At 46.8% G+C, this 23,882-nt stretch overlaps 2 protein-coding genes and 1 long non-coding RNA gene across 9 annotated transcripts in view; 1 reads left to right on the plus strand and 2 right to left on the minus strand.

Moving 5' to 3' along the window:
- Window positions 1–621: 621 nt before the first annotated feature.
- Rnps1 (RNA binding protein with serine rich domain 1) lies at window positions 622–11,715 on the minus strand. 4 transcript variants are annotated; one of them, XM_034505895.2, is made up of 9 exons: window positions 11,581–11,641; window positions 11,148–11,267; window positions 8,209–8,389; window positions 7,820–7,975; window positions 6,052–6,243; window positions 4,753–4,855; window positions 4,327–4,480; window positions 2,017–2,158; window positions 622–1,464 (listed from the first exon to the last, which is right to left on the minus strand). In XM_034505895.2, the coding sequence occupies exons 3-9, from the start codon at window positions 8,277–8,279 to the stop codon at window positions 1,365–1,367; spliced, it is 918 nt and encodes a 305-aa protein (XP_034361786.1). In that variant the 5' UTR covers window positions 8,280–8,389; window positions 11,148–11,267; window positions 11,581–11,641; the 3' UTR covers window positions 622–1,364. The 4 variants fall into 4 exon arrangements, with proteins under 4 accessions (XP_034361786.1, XP_034361787.1, XP_076793338.1 ...); XM_034505896.2 differs by lacking the exon at window positions 11,148–11,267 and having other exon boundaries at window positions 11,581–11,701; XM_076937223.1 differs by lacking the exon at window positions 8,209–8,389 and having other exon boundaries at window positions 11,581–11,664.
- An 81-nt stretch (window positions 11,716–11,796) lies between these two features.
- LOC143442865 (uncharacterized) lies at window positions 11,797–19,554 on the plus strand. Its single transcript, XR_013111425.1, has 2 exons — window positions 11,797–12,021; window positions 18,034–19,554. It is a non-coding gene; the product is annotated as an uncharacterized LOC143442865 (long non-coding RNA).
- Abca3 (ATP binding cassette subfamily A member 3) overlaps window positions 19,290–23,882 on the minus strand; it is a 55,169-nt gene continuing 50,576 nt past the window's right edge. For all 4 annotated transcript variants that reach the window (XM_034506099.2, XM_076937215.1, XM_076937216.1 and 1 more), the window contains 5 exons: window positions 21,783–21,970; window positions 21,232–21,402; window positions 20,786–20,976; window positions 20,612–20,685; window positions 19,290–20,247 (listed from right to left, as the gene is read on the minus strand). In XM_034506099.2, coding sequence (XP_034361990.1) covers window positions 20,116–20,247; window positions 20,612–20,685; window positions 20,786–20,976; window positions 21,232–21,402; window positions 21,783–21,970 — 756 coding nt within the window. In that variant the 3' untranslated portion in view covers window positions 19,290–20,115. The remainder of the gene's footprint in view (window positions 20,248–20,611; window positions 20,686–20,785; window positions 20,977–21,231; window positions 21,403–21,782; window positions 21,971–23,882) is intronic.

Below are 23,882 nucleotides of genomic sequence, written 5' to 3' on the forward strand. Positions count from 1 at the left end.
CCCCCTGCATCTGACTAGGTATTGGATGAGCTCCAGGCAGGGACTGGGCCTGTGCGGGGAGGCAGGGGTGTGTGTGTGTGTGTGTCAGAGTTCCTGGCAGCTGTCTGCTGGAGAAAGCTGCGACCTGCAGTTGTAGAGGAGCTGGGATTTGGAACATAAATTAAGGCTGGCAGAATGGACGCAGGGTAGAGAAGGACAGACTGCCTTGCCAGCACAGGGGGGAACCTGGGTTACTCGCCCTCAATAGTATATTTTATTTATTTCAATACTGAAGGGGCACAAATACAAGAAGTCTTCCTTCTTGGTGAAGACTTTTCTTCTGTGGTGCATCAGTATGAAATCAGAAACTGGACACCATCACCAACTCAGAACCAGTGAGACAGGAGAGAATTGTCCCTCTCATCAGCCCAGTAGCAGTAGCAGCAGCAGCAGCAGCAGCCACCGCCTCAGGCAATCAGCTTCTCAGCCACCGGGATCTCACCTCGAGCACACAAGCACTGAGTCCTCCTGGCTGAGAGCTTTTAGAAATGCCACTTTGGGGATTAAACTCAAAGTGAATTCTTAGTTGAGTCACATAGATTGTGACTGTTCTGGACTAAGATAAGACAGTGAAACCAGCACTCAATTTGCATTCTAATCCTAGGTTTATTCAACACAGGCCTTTCACTCTACACAAGTACAAACACAACCTTATCTAAAATGCTACAAAGTTATAAAACTCAAAACAAATTTTATAGTACTGACTGTACAATAAAAGCAAAAAGAGGCAATGTACACATTGCCAAGGTTAACCTGCAACATCACCACGAATGGCAGGTGACAGTGGGGGTGGGGTAGGTTTCATGAGGACCCTGTAGAACTGGCTCACCAATTTTAGAAAGTAACAGACACGGGGACAGAAAAGATAGCCATTTATGGAGGAATCCTTCAAAGGCTTTAACCCTAGCCGGTGAAGAGTACTAAGCAGGGGCATGGTCAGGCCTACAGAAGAGCAGCTTGGTCCTCTCCACAGTGTGGCACAGCGACAGCAAGGGCTTGATCAGGTTGTCTGACTGGTCCTAGGTCATCTGTAGAAAATGGTGTGCTGCCACAGGTCCCACTGGCTCTGCTACCAAACAGACTGTCAAGAACTGAAGGGGTGAACTTTCTAGCCAGAAAACTACAGGGTACCTCTATGGGGACAGTCCTGAATCAACAGTGCCTCCATAAGCCAGAACTTTCCTGCAGAGGAGATATCTCAACTGCTGTCTTCAGAGCCTACCCTGGTGAGGGATTCTTCCCTACAGACACTCATTTGGCTAGAGAAAAGGACAAAACTGAGTCTGGGGAGCATAAGTTACAGAGGTACGAATCAATGTCCCTGCTTATCGGGAGGAGTTGGAGCTGGATCGGCTCCTATGGCGGCGGCGGCCAGGAGATCGAGACCTCCTTCGCACAGGTGACCTGCGTCTTGGGGATCGAGACCTGCAGGAAGAGAAGCCTGGTCAGCCAAGAGTGTAATCTTCAAGTAGCACAGCTATGGAACAGACTGGCCTTTCTAAGACAACCCTGTTTTTGTTCACAACCCTGAACTATGGCTTTTGTTATGTCTGAACCTAAAGTCCTCCCACCCCACTCCCATCTTGATTTTTCGAGACAGGGTTTCTCTGCATACAGCAGGCTATTCTGGAACTAGATCCATAGACCAGGCTGGCTTCAAACTCCCAGAGTCGCTTGCCTCTGCCTCCTGGGTGCTAGGATTAAATGCGTGTGCTACCCTGCCTGGTCCCTCATTATAAAGGACAGAGGGTCTCTTGGGATGCACAACAGCTCAGACTCTAGGTGACTCCTTCAAAGGGAATCACCTGCCTGTCAATAACACATATTTTGACTGTCCTTTCTCTGCCCAATTCCCAAGCACTGCACGCGCTGACCTGCTTTCCACATCCAACCCCAAAGGACCAAGTCACAACCATTTAGGTTTACGAATCACACAAAGAAACAGGATGGGTTAAGGACAATCCCAAATTTACTCACCTTCTCCGCATCCGTGGGGGTGACCTACGCCACATAGGAGGTGGCGGAAGCATTCTCCTAGGTGGGCTGAATCGCCGAGGTGGTGGCCGAGGCCATGGTGCCAACACAGCAGTAGCAGTGATCTCTTGGCCATCAATTTGTCCTGTAAAAAACCAGGAACAAAACCATAACATTTCTAATTAACATATCACACCTGTGGTAGTGGTAGCATGGCAGTGCATGCCTGAAATCATTCAGGGGGGAGGGCACCCTGAGCTTAGGTAACATATACTACCTAAAAACCAATCAGGACAGGCATGGTGGCCCACACCTTAAATCTCAGCATCTAAGAAGTAGAGACAGAACAGATGGATCCCTGAGACTTAGGAGCCAGCTTGGTCTACAAATTAAGGTCAGACCAGCTAGGAGTACGTAGGGAGACCCTGTCTCAAAAACAAAAATCCCACCTCCCCCAGGTACTCAGCACACCAAGGTAAACAATCCCAGAACACACACACCAGGAAAAGAGCAGCAGATTAAAGAAACACTAATTGAGGCCAACTCCAGGAGATAGACAAACCCCACAAACTTGTCAAGAATGTGTTGAAACCTGCTAGACAGAAGGCACAGAACACCAGCCAACAGTGACAAGATAGCACAGGGTTGACATGCAGACTGGGGGCTCTTGAGGGTCAGGAAGGTGCCACTAGAAGCCGAGCTTCCTTCTGTTTTTCCAGAATGGGCCTCCCACATAGCCCTGACTGTCCTGGAACTCACACTATGTAGACCAGACCCACCTGGAACTCAACAAATCCACCTGCCTCTGCCTCCGAACGGCTGGGATTAAAGACACGCACTACCAAACCTAGCTGTGAATTTCCTTCTTTTAAAGACAGTGGGAAGCTCAAGCAGAGCTAAAGAAAAGGGACACCTGCTTGAAAACCTCCAAACAGAAGGAAGGAAAAGTTTAGAAATGATCTCAAAAGCAGAGAGAAAAGCACTGCATGACACAACCCCCAGGAACTTACAGAGTTTCAGAAAGAAAAAAAAAGCAACGATCACTGAGGTGCAGGACACCTAACAGCTAGTCTCCACATCTACGATTGGTCCTGAGAGCTTAGCTCAGTGTCAACAAGGGCACAGCTCCTACTTTTCAAGTAGCCAGAGGCTAATTCAGGTATACTTACTTAAACTTCAAAGGTTTAACCTAACTAATCTCAGCCTAAGACAGCCACTGGCTCTCAGCGAACCCAGCTCAAATGAAGAAAGTCACTGTACGAACTGAACAAGGTAAGACACCACACCTAGTCAGTTGCCAGTGAAGGCTACTTTAGATGCCTCTAGTTCCCTGAATTTTTAACTGATTAGCAAACACTCAAAAGGTAATACCAGATGATAGCCAGATTTGAAAAGCGACTCATCAGACCTGAGCTGATAAGAATGGCATAGACAGCTTAAGCTGAGCTCCTGAAACACTTGAGGGAGCCTGAAGTAGTGGGTAAGTATCAAAGAAAAATTCATACTTGCCGGGCAGTGGTGGCGCACGCCTTTAATCCCAGCACTTGGGAGGCAGAGGCAGGTGGATTTCTGAGTTGAGGCCAGCCTGGTCTACAGAGTGAGTTCCAGGACAACCAGGGCTACACAGAGAAACCCTGTCTCAAAAAAATTAACAAATAAAAATTCATACTCAAAGGCAAATCATTAAAAAAATAACAAAACTGAAACTGTTATCTGTAAAGCTTAAAGGGCACCTGAGGATTCTATGTTCCCCCAACAGAGACTGATGGTCCAGACTGAAAGCTGCCAGTTCTTAGCCCCAGCATCCTACATCCTAGAGCTATAGAAACAAATTTGCATTCCCTAAGATGCTCATCTGTAGACAAAGTGGAAATTAGCCACCAAAAACTATTCCTAAGAGCTTGTGCTTTAAAAACCACTCCACTAACATAAACTTGTAAAGGTTAAAAACAGTCTAGATACATTGTCTGAAGGCAGTAATGTGTCATGCAGCAAAGCAATCCTAAAAATGCTGAAATGTTGGCAAAATAAAAAATGATACTTAGAAAATATTCTCATTTTAAAGCCAAATATATTCTTTGTGAGAAAAGCTTCATTTTTAACAGATTGAAGATTTCTTAAAATGGTAATATATTCATATTTGCTGGGTTTTTCAAGAATAGCAAGTACCTCATACAACATGTTTTTTGGTACATACACCCACTACTGAGTAAGGTCCGCCTGGTTTGGAAATCTGCTTCAAGGTCCCACAAGCAATCAGCTCTCTCCAAGGACAGAGGTGACAGAGCTGAGGGCGGGCATAGAGGTACTGACCTCCATCCATGTGTTTCAGTGCCTTCTCTGCTTCATCTGGATTCTCAAATTCCACATATGCATAGCCTTTGGATAGATGAGGATGCATCCTTTCTACAGGCATGTCAATCATTTTAATTTTCCCGTAAGTAGAGAATATCTCCATGATGTGATCCTGGAGAGAGAAAGGTCACACCCTGTTTGCCAACCATCACTTAGGGAATCCACTGAGTACAACTCCAGCAGTGTAAACACATTCCGCCACCTGATAATATGTCACCAGGGCCAAAGCCTCTTGCACTAAGTCTAATAAGACCATTTATTTAGTAAATAATCAAGTCACAGACTGCACATACATTGTCCAAAAGGAGGGCTACATCGTAGGTGCACCTGCTGCCTGACACCAGCTTGGCCAGCCATACCCCCACCAACCTCTGTGCATCTTACCTTGGTCACGTTCCTGGTGAGCCTCCCAATGTGCACTTTGGTGGGTTTAGGTGAAGGACTCCGCCTTTTCCTCTCTTTTTCATCTCTTTTAGGTGGTTTGGATCTGGAAAGAAAGAAAAAGAAAAAAAAAAAAAAAAAAATCCAGAAAATTTCAACATACCCCAAGTACAGTGGGTTTGGGGGATAAAGTTCAGGGTAAAGTCCCAGATTTGGCCCTCAGCACTGAAAAAAAAAAAAAAAAATATTGGCTGTGTGTGTTGGCTGGTATATAACTAACATACATCCCAGTACCTAGGAGGCCAAGGCAGGAGGAATACAAGGAGTTTAAGCCATCCTGCACTGCCTAGTGAGACCCTGTCTCAACAACAAACACTGAGGTTTCTTCCTAGCTTCAACAGCTCCTAGAAGAGTTTCTTACCAATTCACCTGTATTATCTATGGTTTGAACAAAAATGGCTCCGGAAGCTCATATATTTGCCTAGGTTCACGGAGTGGCACTATTTGAAAAAGACTAAGAACTATGGTCTTGTTGGAGGAAGTGTGTCACTGGAGGTAAGCTTAAGAGGCTTCAAAAGTCCAAGACAGGTCCAGTTTCTTGATTTCCCTCCTACCTTTGGGTCTGGATATACACTCTCAGCTACTACGTTTGCCTCTGTGCCACCATGTGGATAATGGACTGAACCTCTGAACCTGTAAGCCAGCTCCAATTAAATGTTGTCCTTTATAAGATTTTAACGGTCTTGGTCGTGATGTCTGTTCACAGCAAGAGAACACCGATCAAGACTATCCCTGATTCAGAAACCAAACTAAGACCCCTTCAAATTTCTGTGTCTATTTTACTTTTATTCTGTGTGGGCATGTACCAGGGCAACACACATGGAGTTGTTAGAGAATAACTTGTGGGAGAAGCCCTTCTCAGCTTCTCTCTGTGTATTCCAGAGATGGGGACTCTGCTTGATAGGCTCAGCAGCGAGCACCGTCACTGACTCACACATCCTGCCCACCCCTCAACTCCCTTTATTCCCTTTCATGGCTTTTTGAGACGGGCTCACATGCAGCCCACCATGGTCTCCAATTTCTGACCATCCTGCTACAAATACTGCAGGTACCACTGTACACTTGTGTGTGTTACTGTGCAGATGTGGAGGTCAGACAACAACCCACGAGAGCTATCACATGCTACCACATGGGTCATGGGGATTAAACTCAGGCTGTTAAGCTTGGCAACAAAGACCTTTACCTGCTGTGCCATCTTGTCAGCCCAAACCACTTTTCTGGTAACTATGGTAATGAACTCACTTGGAGCGGGACCGCCGCCTGTTGTCATGCCTGCGCCGAGAAGGGCTGGGGGAGCCAGAAGAGCTGCTAGAACTGGAGCTCCGGGAGGTGCTGGAGCTTCCTGAGCGGCTGGATGCAGAGGACGAGCTGGAGCCACTGCTTGAGCCTGTGCTGGTGCTGGAGCCCGAGCTGGAGGTTGAGCTGGACCTAGACCTGTAGACGAGATGGGCGTGTCAGAGTCAACGGCAAGAGTCACATTCTGTACAGAAGACCGACGGCTCAGATGATATAACTCTCCTGGTTCTTTAAACCCCATTTCACCAGTGATGACCTCTGACAAGTCCCAACACTGTGAGATGGCCTGTTGTTACCCACACAGAATCCTTATTTTTACCAATGAGGAAAAAGTAACAGTCTAGCAAAAGTCAGCTCAACAGGGCTGAAGACCAATTCAGGCAGGTTTTCAACAACAACAACAACAACAACAAACAAAAACAAAACAAAAACCAGGGGGGGGGGGGTGGCTGGAGAGATGGCTCAACGGTTAAGAGCACTGACTATTCTTCCAGAGGTCCTGAGTTCAATTCCCAACAACTACATAGTGGCTCACAACCATCTGTAATGGGATCTCTTCTGGTGTGTCTGAAGACAGTGACAATGTACATTAAAAAAACAAAAAACATGAAAATAAATACATCTTTGAAAAGAAAAGAAAAGAAAATAAAAGAAAAGAAAAAAAAAAAAAAGAAGAGACCTAGAAATGGCTCAGCAGGTAAGAGGAACCAGGTTTGGCTTCTAGCACCCACATAGCAGCTCACAACTGCCTGTGACTCCAGTTTCACCTTTCTGGCCTCTGTGGGAACTAGGCACACATGGTGTGCATGTACAGACGAAGCCAAAACTCATTTAAAAAAAAAAAAAAAAAAAAAAAAAAAAAAAAAAAAAAAAGCAGCTCTAGTCTGAAACCACTCAATCTCAATTCAGAATGAATACATACTTGTAAGAGAAACAACTCACACATTACCCAAACATCACACTTCTAAGTATCATAGAAGAGTTCATATCCATAAACAACATATATTCTACAGCAAGGCCATATAACATATATAATGAAATGAAACTCAAAATCAGCATGCTATATTAGTGTCTTATCACCATGCTAGGGTCTGACAAAGTAGTTAAGACCAGGCAGGCAGTTTTCCCTCTGGCAACCAGCTCAATTCAATTGGCAAGCTGCAGGTACCAATGAAACCCTGTATCAAAAAGCAAGGCAGACAGCTCCCAGGGAGCCACACCTGCTGTACAGGATCATCCTCTCAGGCAAGTTGCTGTCATTTTTAGTTCAACTGGGCTTTCTCACTAAAGATCATCACAGCTGGTCTTGTCTCTCTTGGAAGGGAAAAGGTCAAGGGACCCTCACTGGAGTATCCAGCCACCCCTCCAAACCAGTTGCAATTCTGCCCTAATTGCACAGGTCCTCAGGTCTCAGGCAAAGGCTTTAAGTAGAGGACTGTGAGAGGAGGGACACAACCACGGGGCAGTTACCATCCACACTCCCACCAGTTATCTCTCATCCACTGGTTCCCTAGAGTGAACTTTGGTGAACTGGACCTAGGTTTGTTTGTGGGGACATAGGAAAGGCAGATGTTCCTTAGATGTCCCAAAGGAAGGAATTTAACACCCAAAGTCTCCACAACACAGGTCACTCCCTTTCCCCAAAGAAAAGTCCTTGGGGGGCTGGAGGGGGGGGGCTTCACAGTGAAGGAAGACATGGTTCCCTCTGCCCCACCTGGTGCTGCTGCTTCCGCTTGAAGCACTGCGCCTCTTCCGAGTCTTATCTCTGCCACGATCCTTCTCACTTGACTCTTTAGTGGCCCCTTTATCTTTAGATCTATCCTTGGACTTCTCATCAGAGCGGTCCTTGCGTTTGGTAGGAGAAGGAGCCCTGCATGGTAAGAAAGAATGTGAGGTTGCAAGCTCCCCTGACCAAACCCTGAGACAGCACAACCCAGCAGTGGGGTCCAAAAGGATTACTAAGATCCCAGGTGATCACAGAGCAAAGTCATCTGTGAATTAGGGCTCTCACTGTAGAACAACAACAAATCTCCCCTTTCTGAGGGTCCTTAAACAGCAAGCACCCCCAAAATAGCACTAGAAAAAAATCTTACAGAGGATTACCTAGTGCTGGACTTTTTATTATTCTCTTTGACTCCTAGCAAGCTCTTCTTTTTCACTCCTGATAAATCCATTCTCCCCTTCTTCAAGGCAGCAATGTCGGCCTCACTTATCTGAACTCTCACTTCTAACTTGAGTCTGAGAAACGATCCCTAATCGATTGCAATTTACGCCAAAGAGCAGCCTAGTAACAAGATAAAAGGATTTAAATAGAGTAAACCAATTGACAAAGCATCAAATCTACTTTGCATCCAAAAAGTTGAGCACACAAGAAGGAAGCACAGCAAACAGCAAGTGTCCACACAGCCTGTACACTCAGGGCATGGTCCTCATTTCTTCATGGAGGCCTTTCCTACCTCCACAAGAGGCCACCTTAGCTTTTCTCTTTTTTTGTTGGGAAAAAAAATGCAAACTGTATCACACGTCTAACGCACAGGCATATTAAGATTCTTCCTTGTTTTCCTTAATCAGATGGAGAGGGAGTTGTATCTATCACTGGCTTTTTACAGGGCCTGTCCCACACTAGAGTTCACTAAGTTTGATGATGAGCCACCTGTAGATGGCTTTCAAAATAACAGACACCACACCCAAATCTGTCTTACTGGCAGTTTTCTTTAGAGATACAATGAGTAATGAGTAGATGCCACTTCGAGTGACAAGCACCAAAACATTACTCAACACAATGTATACAACACCACAGAAGAGCGTTAAAATGGGACCGAAAGCCAAGTGGCGGTCCACGCCTTTAATCACAGCACTTGGGAGGCAGAGGCAGGCAGATTCAGGGCTAGTTCCAGGGCAGCTAAAACAACACAAAGAAACCCTGTCTGGAAGGAAAAAAGAAAGGAAAAAGGCAAGAAAAAGTAAGCCTGTCAGGTAGGTAAAGTATAAACAAACACAGGACATGTGACTGGTTACATGTAGGCAGCAGTCAGGTAGGCACAACTGTTTAAACTTTTGGAATGGGTTGAGATCTTATAGGCAGTGTCGATAATGCTAAGTAACAGTAAGTACTCAAATAGAGAAAAAAAAAAAAAAAAGGCCTCAGGATGTATCTTAACTCTTCTTCCCCACCTTCCTCAAGTGTAAGGAGAGAACACACCACTTCGGAGACAGGGAACTTCTAAATGCAGCCCACGAGCACAGCTCCCCTCCCCTGATTTGACAAATAAAAATGGCAAATGATTACCTATCCAGCTTCTTTCCAGGGCTCTAACATCTTTTCAAGCTGTCTCCTCATGGTCTGGAGTAAGCAAGCACGCCTGTGTTTCAGGCTTCACTAGTGCCTTCTTGGCTGTGGCACTCATTCTTACAATTTATTTAAAAGGAGACAGGATCTCCCTAGTGTGTAGCTCGGGCTGTCCTAGAACTCACACCTTCACTTCTCAAGTGCTGGGATTAAAGCTGTGTGCCACAACACCCTGGGAGGGCTCATTCTTAAATTTTTTTGTTTTTCTGAGGCAGGGTCTCTCTATTATGTAGCTCTGGCTGTCCTGGAACAGAGTCCTTTCTCTCGTCTCCTGAGTACACGAACTAAAGGCTTATTCTATTAAAGACAAGGTTAGCCCAGGCTGGCTTCAAACATTCTATGTAGGATGACTTGACTCTCCTGCCTCCACCTGGGATTTATATATGGGGCTTTATATATAGGGCTGCAGATTGAAACCAGGGCTTTGTGCTCGATGGGTAAAACCACACCAACAAGTAAGTATTCCCAGAGCCTTGCTTTTCCTAACAGTCCCCCAAAGCTCTGCTTGGCTAAATCAGTCAATCTGGCAAGGCACCCAGTTAAACACTCAGTGATGATATTCGATTTCTGAATGCTTAATACACCATGTAACACACCAGCTCACTTTTGGGTGAGATCACCCACAGCAGCACTGTCCATGAGTGTGAACCATGAGCACCTCCTTAAATTTCCTTTCAGTCAAATCATAAAAGTTAGTGAAACCTTTTTTTTTTTTTCCTCCCAAGAACAGGAAATGAGGCTCTCTGAGTTCAAAGGCCAGCCTGATCTACAGAGTAGTTCCAGGACAGGCAGGGCCACACAAACTAACCCTGAGCCTGGTGCACTCAAAAAAAGGACTAAAAAAATTGACATATACCGTCAGTCCAAAATTAAAAGTTTTGTTTGTTTGCTTTTTCTCTTGAGACATGGTCTCATTAGGCAGCCCTAGCTAGCCTACGTTGATCAAGCTAGCCTCAAACTCTGAATTGCCATCCGAGTGCTGGGATTAAAGGCAGTGTGTGAGTCTCAAAACTAGTTTGATTATGAGTATTACCTTTCTAACATATAACCAATATAAAATTACTAATTTTTTTGGTGGGTTTTCTATACTAAGTCATTTAAATCTAGTATGTACTTTCACATTTCAGTTTGGGTTGCTATCCAAGTGCTTCACACCAGAGGCAACATAGATTACCCTTGTACACCCCCACCCCAACCTGCCAGAATGTACTTTATGAAACAAGCAGAACCCATTTTTAAGCAGTCTACAAATTATGAACCATGGAGAGTAAGCGAACACTTTGCTGTGTGTGGTCGAGTACTAGAAAGCAAAGGTGAGGGTCTCTGTTCGCACAAGCTCAGGTAACAGCTCAGGGCCTTGGTCACCTCCCTCATCCTCCGGAAAGGTCAGCCAACAGCCAGAGAGAGGAGAAAACAAACAGTTAAATCTCGAGCAGAGGGCGTTTTGGCAATCTTCAAAGCACTCTCTACATATAAAAGCACATTTGAGACACAGTGCCTACGAAGTAACACAAGGCAGAGAAAGCATGCCTACACCACGTCTCTCTACCATCAACCAATAACCTTCCCATATTCTTTGAGCTCCGTAACCGTGCTCAGTCCATCCTAGGACGGATCCTCAAGGCCCAGAATTGAGAACTGCACATTGGAATCCGACAAACACTCGTGGAAAGAGATCTAAAAGGAAACCAACCTTTTAGGCCGGCTCGCAATCTGCACCGTCCGCTCCGGCCACATACATCGACCTCGCCTCCCACCCTTTCTCCACTCTCTACTCAGGTCGGGCCAGGCGTAGCGAGCCTAGGTCTCCAGCCTAACAAGAAAACAAGAGAAGCGGCGGAGCTCGCAGCTGCTGGAGTCCTGCAGGCTAAACTGGTCGCCGCCGAGCGAACGGTGCGGGATCACCCTTCCGTCGGCGACCGCCTCGACCACTTCCGGGCCGCGGCCTCGACGCCTCCCACTCCGCCCGACCTGAACCACACTCTCTCTTCGGGCTCTGAGCCTCGCCGGCGGGCCTCTACCCCACTGCGGAGCTGCGGGACGCAGCCGGCTCCACGATGCGCCCCCCAGAGCCTGGGAGAAGGTCCCCAAAGGTCGGATGCGGCCGGATTCCTACCCCGACTTACATCTTCTCAAGGCCGCCACCACCTCCCGCTCTTCTTAGACCCGGACGCCGGCGCAACTCTGTCGTCAGAGTTGAGAAGCGGGAAGGCGCAGCCGTCGTCGCGCAGCGATGACGTAAGCACACTCAACCAATGCACGCTAGCTGTGGAGGACTAAAGGACAGCAGCTGTTTGTGGGCAGCGCGTCGGAGCGCTTTTTTTTTTTTTTTTCCTTCTTCCTGACTGGAGGCTGGTCTAAGCTTGCCTGGACTTGTTTTACGTATCCTGAAGCGCGCGGATGATTGGCTGACCGGCACTGGAGAGTTGTGCTCTTCGGCGCCTACCAGATCTGTGTGGATGGAGCTACTCGGGTTGCCTCCTCTATTACCTCTGATGTCCTTAGGGTCTAAGGCTATGCACCCTGCTAAGGCCGCACTATTGTAAAAGGAGAGGCTGGTACAAATGGTGAGTTCGTACTGTCCAAACTCTGGTTGCTAGTGGTGGTGATCGCGTAGACATGGTCTCTCTGCTGGTGGGATTCAGCTGACTGGATGCAGCGGGAGGCCGGTGAGACCAGAAAGAAAGGAGTTTGAGGGAATGTTGAATGAAGACAAAGTGCAGTAGAGAGGGTTTCTCCAACGTGACATTTCTGACAAGGATGCGTGGGGAAGAAGGAACAGTAAAGGCGTTCAGGCTCGCTGGGAGAAGAAGAGGGACGCTAGTCTGGACCGGGGTTACTGTCAGTACCTTCATTGCAAGGACGTGGAGGTCCCGGTCTTTGCACAAAGCGGAAAAAGTAGTGTCCGCCGTTGTTCCCCGCCTCCCAACATTGCCTAGCACATTGTTCTGTGGTTATTTGTGGAAGAAAGTAATATGTACACGGTCCCTGCGGTTATCTAAGTAGATTTGAGGCAGGAACGAAGAAAGAGGAACAGATCTAAGGTGGGCTTCAGGAAGAAGGAACAAAGGTGACTTAGATTTGGATTTCATATTGCTGTGAAAGATAGGAAGGAGGCCATTGTGCAGCTTGGTGACCCCGGAGAGATGGAGAGAGATTATCTCGGCCCAAGGAGCTGGGCACAGGACAGCCAGGAAGAGGAGCCTGCTTCTGAAGTCTGCTTTCCTGAGGTGCCAGTTCATTTTTGGGGTTGGGGTTAGCAGATCTAGACAGTTTGGTCTGGTACCCTTGTTGGATTTAAGATTATTTGATGTATAGGACATGTAGGATAAATTCATTTTCCTGCACTGCTGTCGTGTCAGCTGTGGTCAGACATGAGTGGTAAGTGGGTGTTTGCTGTTCTCTGGAGGAACAGAACTCAAAATGAAAACAAACAAGCAAATAATGACTCTCACTTACGTCATTCAGTCTGGGTTATTCACACTAGAAAGGCTGAGAACCAGTAGTTTTCTAAGAAACTAGATGCCTTTGTAGTCTTACTCTGGTGCTGGAATCCTGGAGGATTCCTGGTCTTCAGCACTGGTTGGAAGGCTGAAGAAGCTGGGTTCTGATGTCAGTGAAAGATGGCAACAAAAAGGTAGACGGACTTGGTGAGAGAAAAGCAACAAAAACAAATCCTACACAGACACTGGAAAGTGTTGGTCAGGTTTAGGTTGGGTCTCCCCTCTTAACATAATCACAGAAATCCTCACAGGTGTGCCCAGAGGCGTGCCTCTTGGTTAATTCTGAATTCAATCAATTTGACAACCAAGATTGACCATCTTAGTGGATCAGAAGAGCAGTGTTCCAGGGGCTTCACCAGTTCTTGCAAGAAAGAGCCCTTGAGGCTCCGTGATGAGGTAGTAATGATCACACAGGCAGCATGTACCGTTCTTTGAAGACTTGGTGGAGTCTGTGATTCCAAAGGTTAATAGAGCTTTTGGTCCAGAGCAGTACGGACACTCTAGAAACCAAGTGACCCCACATGGTTGGTAGGATGAGGACAGAAGAAGCTGAACTAACAGCCTCTCTCCTGTTTCCCCACCTAATGTTCATAGTAATTTAATTTGGCATGCATGTAAGCTTTAACACAAATCTAAAAGCATGATTTACTCAGATGCATTGATAAAATTTGTTGCTAAATATTATGGGCTTTATAATCAAGTGTACCATCAAGCTGCTGAGCTCTGAAATCTGAGCATCCTGGCTTTTACCATTTTGAGGATTAGCAGAAAGCTTGTGGGAAATAAATCTCGGGACCCTTCTTTCTTTCCAAGAGTCTGAGTATTACTTATCCCAGCCTGTTGCTAACCTACGGTGGCCAAGATTGCTAAGGCTGCCGAGCTAGGATTTCCAGGGACCCAGGGCATCCGTAGCCCTGGTTTGCTGGAAGAAACATGAGTAGCTGGCCACAGTTGAGGGGTGATGTGAGCCTTAGCAAGTACTCTAAGCTCCCTTTCTTCCTTTCTCAAGGTTCAAAGTCATCCTGGTCCATAGAGTGAGTTCCAGACATCCAGGGCTGCTATACAGAGAAACCTTGTATCAAAAAACAAAACAACAACAAAATCTGGGGGTCATCCTGTGTCTGCTTTCCAAGTGATGGGATTCAGGAGTATGTCATACTTGGCAGCCCTTTCCCTTCCAACCTAGAAAAGCAGTGAGGAGCTTGGCCACAGGAGGGCTTCCCCATGCTATATCCTCACCAAGAAGTTATGCATGCAGGACAGTGTTTCAGTTGAGCCACTTTGGTTGGGCATGTGGGACTAAAGGAAGAGGCACAGTGGCTGCCCTACAGGACTCGCTTTTGAACCCATGGGAACTGGGTTAGGTCATGGGGAACAGAGGAAACAGCCTTGCCTCTGGATTCCCTGGGAAGAGCTAGGCAGCCAGGTACAGCAGCCACCTGAGAACAGTTTGGGTCTTGCTGGCCTGGAAGGGAAGCTTTTGAACCCATGGGAACTGGGTTAGGTCATGGGGAACAGAGGAAACAGCCTTGCCTCTGGATTCCCTGGGAAGAGCTAGGCAGCCAGGTACAGCAGCCACCTGAGAACAGTTTGGGTCTTGCTGGCCTGGAAGGGAATGAATGTGAAAGGGATGGGCTAGACTACTGTCTCAGAAATCCACAGCTCCTTTGCTAGTCCTCAGAACTGCATAGCTACATAGCTTTAGAGAGAGAGAGAGAGAGAGAGAGAGAGAGAGAGAGAGAGAGAAGAGAAGAGTTGAGTTGAGTTTTCTTGGCTCTGCTGTTGATATTCCAGTACTGAGTACCTAGTCCTGTACCTAGATTTTTTTTAACATGCAAACCCTTCCTGCTATTCTTAGGGTCTGTCTTCCCTCCCCCCCTCCCTTCATTCCTTCACTCCTTCCTTCCTTCTTTCTTCTGTTTTTTTTTTTTTTTTTTTTTCCAAGACAAGATTTCTCTCTGTGTAGCCCTCACTATCCTGGAACTCCTTCTGTAGACCAGGCTGGCCTTGAACTCAAGAGATCCACCTGCCTCTGCTTCCCGAGTGCCTGGCTCACCCAGGATTTTTTGTTTGTTTGTTTGTTTGTTTGTTTTTTGTTTTTTGTTTTTTCGGACAGGGTTTCTCTGTGTAGCCCTGGCTGTCCTGGAACTCACTCTGTAGACCAGGCTGGCCTCGAACTCAGAAATCCGCTGGGTTTCTCCCAAGTGCTGGGATTAAAGGCGTGCGCCACCACCGCCTGGCACCTAGGATTTTTTAAATTGGCTGCTCAGTCATCCAGGCTTTGTTCTTGGGTGCAGCCTTTGGTTCCTCTCATTGACACACAAGGTTCTGGATTCTGCCTGTAGCTGTGTACATGTCTGCTACTTTTGATCCCTGTGCAGTGGCCAGGCATATATACATAACTTCTTTACATAGCTGTGAATCATCTTTATTTTGGTTAGCCTTAATTGTCAATTTGACACAGCCTGGAGTCATCTGAGATGCCTTAATTGAGTTATTGCTTAGATCAGGTGGGCATGTCTGTAAGGGATTGTCTTAATTACTGATATAAGAGGGCTCGGTCTACTATGGGCGGCACCATTCCTCAGGCAGGCCATCCTGGGCTGTGTTAAAAATCTAAGAGCTGCTGGTGGTGGTGCATGCCTTTAATCCTAGAACTAGGGAAGCAGAGACCGGCTGATCTGTATGAGTTCCAGCCTGGTCTACAGAGGGAGTTTGAGGACAGCCAGGGCTACACACACACAATCTAGCTAAGCATGAGCCAATGAGTAAATCACAAAGTGAGCCAACAAACAGCATTCATCCATGGTTTCTAGAAGAGTTCCTGTCTGGACCTATTTCTCAATGGATTGGGACTTTGAAGTGTAAGCCAGATAAATCCCAGCTCCTAAATTGCTTTTGATCAGAGCATTTTATCAGCAATGGAAAGGAAACTAGGTTTCCCTAAAAGCAGTCTGGTTGCTGTAATCCTAACAAAAGCCCTCTGCCAGCAGCTTTACCCTGTTCTCAAGAGGACAGCTAGTCTCTGTATGCACTGAAGCCAGCTCACTTCACACATACGCATTATATAACCTATTTATCCAGGCTTTCTGCACACTTAGAAAAAAATGTGGAGGTGGGGGAGGTGAGAGGGAAAGAAAATCACTAAAACAGTTTATTTTTTAAAATGCAATAATAGGGCTGGAGAGATGGCTCAGCAGTTAAGAGCACTGGCTGCTCTTCTAGAGATCCTGAGTTCAATTCCCAGCAACCACATGGTGGCTCACAACCATCTGTAATGGGATCTGATGCCCTCTTCTGGCACGCAGATGTATATACAGATAGAATACTCATATACGTTAATTTTTTTTTTTGTAAATGCCATACTACATAATAGAGAGACCCTGTCTCAAACAAAACAAAACAAAAAAATACAAAAAACCAAGCAAGGGCTGAGTGGTAGTGGCTCACACCTTAATCCCAGCTCTTGGGAAGCAGAAGCAGGTGAGTCTCTGTTTGTTTGTTTCTGAGACAGGGTTTCTCTGGGTATCCCTGGCGGTCCTGGAACTCACAGCTTCACCTGGCTCTGCCTCCTGAGTATGCTTGAAGACTTTTTAAAGGCTTGAGTGCTTTGGAAACTATTTGAAGTTTCTAAAATGTTTCAGAGACTGGCTAAAAACATTATTGCTTAGTGTGGTAGCCCATGCTTTTAATCCCAATATTTGGGAGGCAGAAACAGGGACATTTCTGAGTTTGAAGGTAGCCTAGTCTCCAGAGAGTTCCAGGTTACTTGGGACTACATAGTGAGATCTTGTCTCAAAACAATAGAGGAACTGGAGCGGTGGCTCAATGGTTAAGGACACTTACGCACACAGTGAGATTCATAGACATCCATGTAGGCAAAACTCACACACATAATAGTGAAAAAAATAAAACAAACTGTCTCAAAGTGATGAGACAGCATGGTTAATCTCAATTGTAACTTGATGAGATTTAGAACAACCTAGGAGATGGGTCTCTGGGCACATTCATGGAGGATTATCTTAGAGTAACAGAGGTAGGGAGGCCTGCTCACTGTGGGTGGCCCCATTCCCTAAGGGTGTTAACACCTGCCCCCAGCATAGTGTATTCTAGAGAACTCAGGGTTCCCGAGAGTCACAGAACTTATGGAATGTCTCTATATATTAAGGGAATTTATTGTAAGGACTTACAGTCTGCAGTTCGACTAACCCAACAACAGGCAGCTGTGAATGGGAAGTCTACACTCTAGTAGTTGCTCAGTCCCTCCAGGCTGGTTGTTTCAGCTGGCCTTCTGTATAAGCTGGAATCCTGAAGTGGGTTTCAACAGATGTGTTGGCAAGCAGGTGCAAACAGGGGAAGAAGAGTGAATCTTCTTCCCATGTCCTTATGTAGGCCTCCAGCAGGTGTGGCCCAGATTAAAGGTGAGTGCCACCATGCCTGGATCTGGGACTTGCTTTATCCCAGGCTGATCTTCAGCCCAGAGATCTGCTTGACTCAGTCTCCAGGGATTAAAGGCATGTACTACCTTGCTTGGGCCTAAACTTTTCATGGCTACTATGCCTCAAGATCTCCAGGTCAAGAGATCTGTCTTCCAGCCTTAAGATCTGGATCACAGGTGTGTCCTACATTTCTGGATTGTAGCTATTCCAGATGTAGTCAAGCTGACTACCAGGACAGGCTGTCACGTAGCCATTTTGTTTCATGCCTGCCAGTTATTTCATATTGTTGAGGTAATCTGCCTGCCAGTCATTGACACAGAAAAATAACTAGACACAGAGCAGATTCATGCTGACCCCATACCCTGTTATGTTCTGAGGTTTGTTAATCTTAAGAAATTCCTCAACTATAAGCTTCACTTAGGACTCATCAAATTAAAGGTCATTTTGAACCATTATGTCTAAAATGTTGAATAAGGGCCGACCACCAAGCAGCACTTTCTGTACCTGAAGATGAGTTTACTGTGGTTTTGGCCTTTACAGGCTGGTCCTGAGAAGTGTCCAGGCCCACAGCTTTCAGCTGTTGCCCTGATTGATCAGTCTTTAGGTGTTTGTTCAATAAACCATCCCTGTCTGACAGATTGGTGTTCATGTGGTTTGTGGGGTGACTCCTGAACTCCAACAGTTGGATCCTGGACTGATTTTTCAGAAGACACAGGTGAGCTCAGCACAAGCAGCATTGCTCTCCACTGTTATGTCACTGAAGATACAACATGATCAACTCCTTCAAGCTGCTGTGACTTCCTTCATTTGCTAGATCATAGCCTGAGCTGAAATGAGCAGTTTCTCCTTGAGTTGTCATCAGAGGTTTATCCCAGCAATAAGAAAACTCACAAAGACAAACAGTGACCAAACCCCATAACTCCCCATTGCCTGTGTCACTCAGACTGTGATCATGTCCCTCAGCCTTTTTCTGGATAACCAAGAGATGGCCATTTGGCTCAACAGTGGTTCCTGACTGTCCTGTGGCCATGACTTCTGAAAGCAGCTTTTCTGAAACTAACCAATTCTAGAAGGATGTAAAATGCAGAAATGTTGACTCGATGTTTTTAAGAAGCAATAGCACATAATTAAAAGAGGACTCTTGTTGAAAAAACTTGTGAAATTTTTCTTTGTACCCATGGATGATGCTGGCTCCAGAGGTGTCTTGCAGTAGTTCATACTGTTTTCTTGGATGTAGAGAGGACCCACTTTTCATTTGCCTTTGGGCATTGTGATGGGTGATGATTATCTACCTGATAGGATTTAGAATCGCCACAGTAACAGATGTTTGGGCATGTGAAGGAGTTTCTAGGGTGTACTGAGGTGAGAAGTCTGACCTGAAATCTACCTTTGTCTTCTAGTCCCAGTGTCAGCCTTGGCAGACTGAGCTACGAGAAATGTGGGTGACAGCATCCCACGGTCTAGGGTCCTGGACTGAGAAGAAGGGAGCAGATTGTGAGGGCCAGCATCCTTGCCTGCAGATGTGGCATGGTTGATCACGTCTAGCTGCCAGCACCAGCTTTGTCCTCTTGTGCCCTTGAATCAGGAACACATCCTGATTATTCCCCATTGCCTGTGTCACTCAGACTGTGATCCCTCAACCTTTTTCTGGATAACCAAGAGATGGCCATTTGGCTTAACAGTGGTTCCTTCCTTAAGTTGCTCTGGCCAAGTATTTTATCACAAAGAAAGTAAGTAATTCATGCCTAATCCTTCATTCCATAGCAGTGAATCCTGTAAGCTTCCTTTCTGTTACAAAAAGCCAACTCCTGCTTTTGTTTGAAACTTGATATGAAAGCTGTATTGGATTTAATCCCATGACCCCTCCTTATATATGTATGATTCAAAGACTGGTTATGTCCCCTTAGCCTTTATTTTTTTTTATAGAATCACAATATGTTTAAGTGTATCCTCAAGAGATGACACTACTCAGCCCTGTAGTGGTCCCTGACTGTCCTGTGGCCAGTAACTTCTGGAGAAGGCACAGAGCTGGGAACAGAGAACTGTGCTTCAAGTCTGGCCACGTCTCCATTGTGCTGCCGATGCTCTTTGGGATGACATCTGGCTCAGGACCAGATCAGCCCAGTGCAGTGTCCATACCCGAAAGAAACACTGACATCCAAGGATGCCTCTGCAGTTGAATTGGGAGCCAAAGGTGTCAGCACCTAGTCATAGCCAGTATCTTCCCTTCATGAAGTTATCTGCAACCTTGCGGCTCATTCCTGGCAGCCTGGAAGTCCTTGTTGCTGCCCAACCCTGCTGGCTTTCTTTTTCCCCTCTAGGGGAACTTAGTGTCTTATGTAAACATAGACAGGTCCCTGGGGGCTCTCTGAATAAGCGCTGGAGAGAAGCTCAACGCCCCAGGTTAGCTGCAGTACCAGCTGGGACAGTTCCCCATCCAAAGACCAAGGCCTGTCTGCGTGCACAGCTGGACAGGGTCTGGGACTGCAGTTCCAGAAACCTGACTTCAGGAGTGGAAACCTGCATGCTGACTCCTGCCTGCAGGCACCGACAGACACACATGGTCTACTTTGTGCATATCACCTTGATTTTTTTTCATGTCCATCATAGAAAAGAGTAATTAAAAATGAAAGAAAAGAGAAACTGGGAGGGAGAGGATGCATGGCTAAGCACTGACTCGCCCCCTCCACGCCTGGTGCTCTGGAGGCAGCAGAGCTCCTCATCGTCCATCCTCAGTGGTGGGGGGCTGCAGGTGGGCAAAGCTCAGGAAGACCTGCTCCAGCGAGATCTGGCTCACAGAGTAATCATCCACTCCATACCTCTCCTTGGCCTTCTCCAGGATACCAAATACCTTTTTGAAACAGAAAAGCTATTGGTAAGAGAGCCCAGGTCCCAGAGGGTGAGTCCTCTGATAATGGGAGGCTGGACCTCACCCTACCATTGCCCACTGTTGTCCTAGAGAAGTCACTCCCAGGAGGGTAAACTGTGTCTCATCTTCGGGCCACTTTCCTTGCATGCAAACATTTATTTTCTTCCACCTCAAATATTTTATATATAAAACCTCAAACCCAGCCAATATCAGGATGAATCACAGAGGAAAATTAGAATGTGATTTTAGCCTGAAAAGAACCTGGAGTCACCATAGAAAGGGGAGTCCTAGAAGTTCCTTCTTAGTCCCTGTTAGCACCCTGCGGGATTCTGGGGCCTGCACTCACCTTGGCCCAGCTGAGGTCACAGCCCGGTAGATGATAATGGACCATGTCTTGATGCTCATCTTCTAGGATGCTGCCTGCATAGAAGAGACCAGGTGGGTCAGGCTGGGGAGGACAGCCCGGGGTCCTTGAGGGGTGTGGGATAAATTCTGTGGGCACCATCCAGCACCACCACACCTGGGAAGGTCAGGTCCACAAATGCCTTGAACTCCTCTAGTACTTCTTGCTTCCCCTCACTCCGGACCTTGGCCTGCAGGGAGTAGCCACTGCCAAACTTGCTCTTGAGGTGCTGTGGGCTGCCCAGGCACTTGAACTGGCCCTGTACCATGATGGCCAGCCGGGTACATAAGGCTTCACACTCCTCCATACTGGGGAAAAGGAGAAAGCCTCAGACAGTGCCGGAGGAGGCTGATACCCACCCTGAATGTCAAAATCTTGTGCAGACAGGAGGGGATCTGTGCCCAGACCAGGACATTCTAGATTGCCCACACCGAGAGTACCCACATGCAGAGCCTGGGAAATGTCCTAGTGGTGCTGGCTGTTGCCCTATCTTCTGCTCACCTGCTCACCCCAGCCACCCATTCTGGCTCTTCCACTGACCCACAGATGCCCACACTCTCTACCTGTGGGAGGTGATGACAATGGCTTTGCCAGACTCTCGGGCCCGGGCTACAGTGTCCCAGAGTAGACGCCGGGCCACAGGGTCCATGCCGGTGGATGGTTCATCCAGGAAGATGACTGCAGGCTCTCCAATGAGGGCAATGCCAGTGCTTAGCTTGCGTTTGTTACCACCACTAGGGGTGGGTGGGTGACAGGTGGGAAGCAAGGTCAGTAATTAACAAACATGAATACCCTCACTCCTAGCCAAATCCCATGCTCAAGGACTCTAACGCATCCCATCTGAGAGAGAAGAGGTGAATAGTACTGGAAAGCCCCACTGCATGGGGCTGGAGGCCCTAGAGAGAGCTGTGCCCAGGGGTCCTTGCCATGGCTAGTCAGCTTGTCTTAGCAGGAAGTGACAGGAAAGTCCTCTCATATGGTAAGGTCTGAGATATGCTATCACATCTAGGCTGGCTCTGGAGCCACTGACCTTAGCTCTGTGATAAGGGGACCCTAAACTATTTTGAGAAGGACAGGACTCCTCTCTGGAACAGAGGGTGAGTATGGGTCGCACCTGTAAGTCTTGACTAGTTTGTTGGCGTGTGGCTCCAGGAGCAGACCCCGCAGAGTATTCTCTACACAGGCATCGATGAGGCGCTCCGGGATGCCTCGGAGTCGTGCATACATGACCAGCATCTCCCTGCCAGTCATGTGATCAAGCAGTGCATCAAACTGGGGGCAGTAGCCCATCCGCTGCCGTACCTAGATTAGAATATGGTATGGGAGGGAATGGGTTAGAGAGGTCATCTCTCAGAGGACCATAGCAGCCCCTGGCCATGGTGCCTGCCTATATAGGCAGTCCGCAATGCCTGTCCTCAATCTATATCCCATGAGTCTGTCCAGGGTTGTCTATAAAGAGTTAGTAATTAGGCCCTGGTGGTTGACCACAGTTGGGGCTCTACGCAATACCCAGATGGGCCAGCAAGTGGACTAGCTGGGAGCCTATGACAGGACACCTGAGAGATTAACTAGCATAAGCATGGTTTCAATAAGCGTGGAGGTGCATGCTTTTAACCCTAGCACTCTGGAGGCAGGGGCAGATAGGGATCTATGTGAATTGAAGGCCAGCCTGCTCTACAAATGCAAAGTAAATTCTAAGACAGCCAGAGAAAACCTGTCTTAAAAAAAAAAAAGCCAACCAACCAAAACAAACCTAAACAAAAAACCTACCACTACCACCAAAAACCAAAACAACAACAAGACCAATAACAACAAACCAACAAAAAAAATAGTTTCATTATTATACAGGTGGTCACCATATACAACTTTACAGCTGACATGTGATCACACACTCCCTCCATCAGGGATTTAATAAACATCTAATGTGCTAGGGTCTTTCTTTGAATAAGAGGTGCTCATTGGTAGCAACCTTGCAGTGGACACCACTCTTCAGAGGTGTCTCAGCAAGTATCCATGCGCAGCAAGGGCAGGACACAGCAGGGCAGGCCTGTCCTGGCTCTGGTGTGAGTTGTGTGCCATTTGCCCCATACTGTTTATGGCTGGGGCAGGTATGCCTAGGTTCTAAAGATTCCAAAGATTCTCCTCCTTCCAAGATCTAGAGTCAGCTTTTAATTGATTTGGGACAATTCTTAGCGTTGGCTTGGGTCCCCCATGACATCTCCTTTCCTTCTAGACCTCAGGTTAAGTGTGTTTAACACCACCTTGCTCCCTTCCTGCATTTTCAGATCAGATGGGATCACTGCAAGATCACCTGCGCATACATTTCTAATACTTCTTAAATTCTTTTTTCTTTGAGATGACTTCTCTGTGTACCTATGGCTGTCTTGGAACTCGCTATGTTGACCACACTGGCCTTGAATTCACCAGCTTCTACCTCCTGAATGCAGGGATTAAAGCTGTGGATCACCATGTCTAGAAATTTCTAATTCTTAAACATATTAAGTTATTTTTATAATCTTAGCCAGACACTAAAAATCTTAAATTTGAACTTGTGGGCTGTAGAGATAACCCAGTGGTTATAAGAGCCCTCATCGCCCTTGTAGAGGACTCAGTTTGGTTCCCAGCACCAACATGGTGGTTCACAATCATCTGGATCTCCAATTCCAGGGAGCCCAACACCCTTGTCTGACCTCCATGGGGCCAGGCATGCACAGAATATGCACACAGGCAAAACCACTCATATACATAAAATAAATAAATCTAGCCGGGAGGTGGTGGTGCACCCCTTTAATCCCAGCACTTGGGAGGCAGAGGCAGGTGGATTTCTGAGTTCGAGGCCAGCCTGGTCTACAGAGTGAGTTCCAGGACAGCCAGGGCTACATAGAGAAACCCTGTCTTGAAAAACCAAAATAAATAAATAAATAAATAAATAAATCCAGAAAAAAATCTGAGTTTGTTCATTACTGTGCCTGCAAATTCTGGTGATGGTATTTGCTTGGTTTGCTTGCTGTGTTCATACACCTGGACATGGTATTCCGATCTCAGAGCTGATCGTTGAGGACCCCCTCCAGAGGACTTCCTGTCATTCTGGCATGTGGGATGCCACAGTCCAGAGCTCCCTGCACCAGCCCAGGGGAGGTGTCCACTGCTAGGCTTACATTCATTCCCTTTCCTTCTCCAATTCTGCTTGCACTCAGGAGCCTGCTCTACTTTC

Source organism: Arvicanthis niloticus, chromosome 6 (assembly GCF_011762505.2).
Source record: "Arvicanthis niloticus isolate mArvNil1 chromosome 6, mArvNil1.pat.X, whole genome shotgun sequence".
Taxonomy (NCBI): Eukaryota; Metazoa; Chordata; class Mammalia; order Rodentia; family Muridae; genus Arvicanthis; species Arvicanthis niloticus.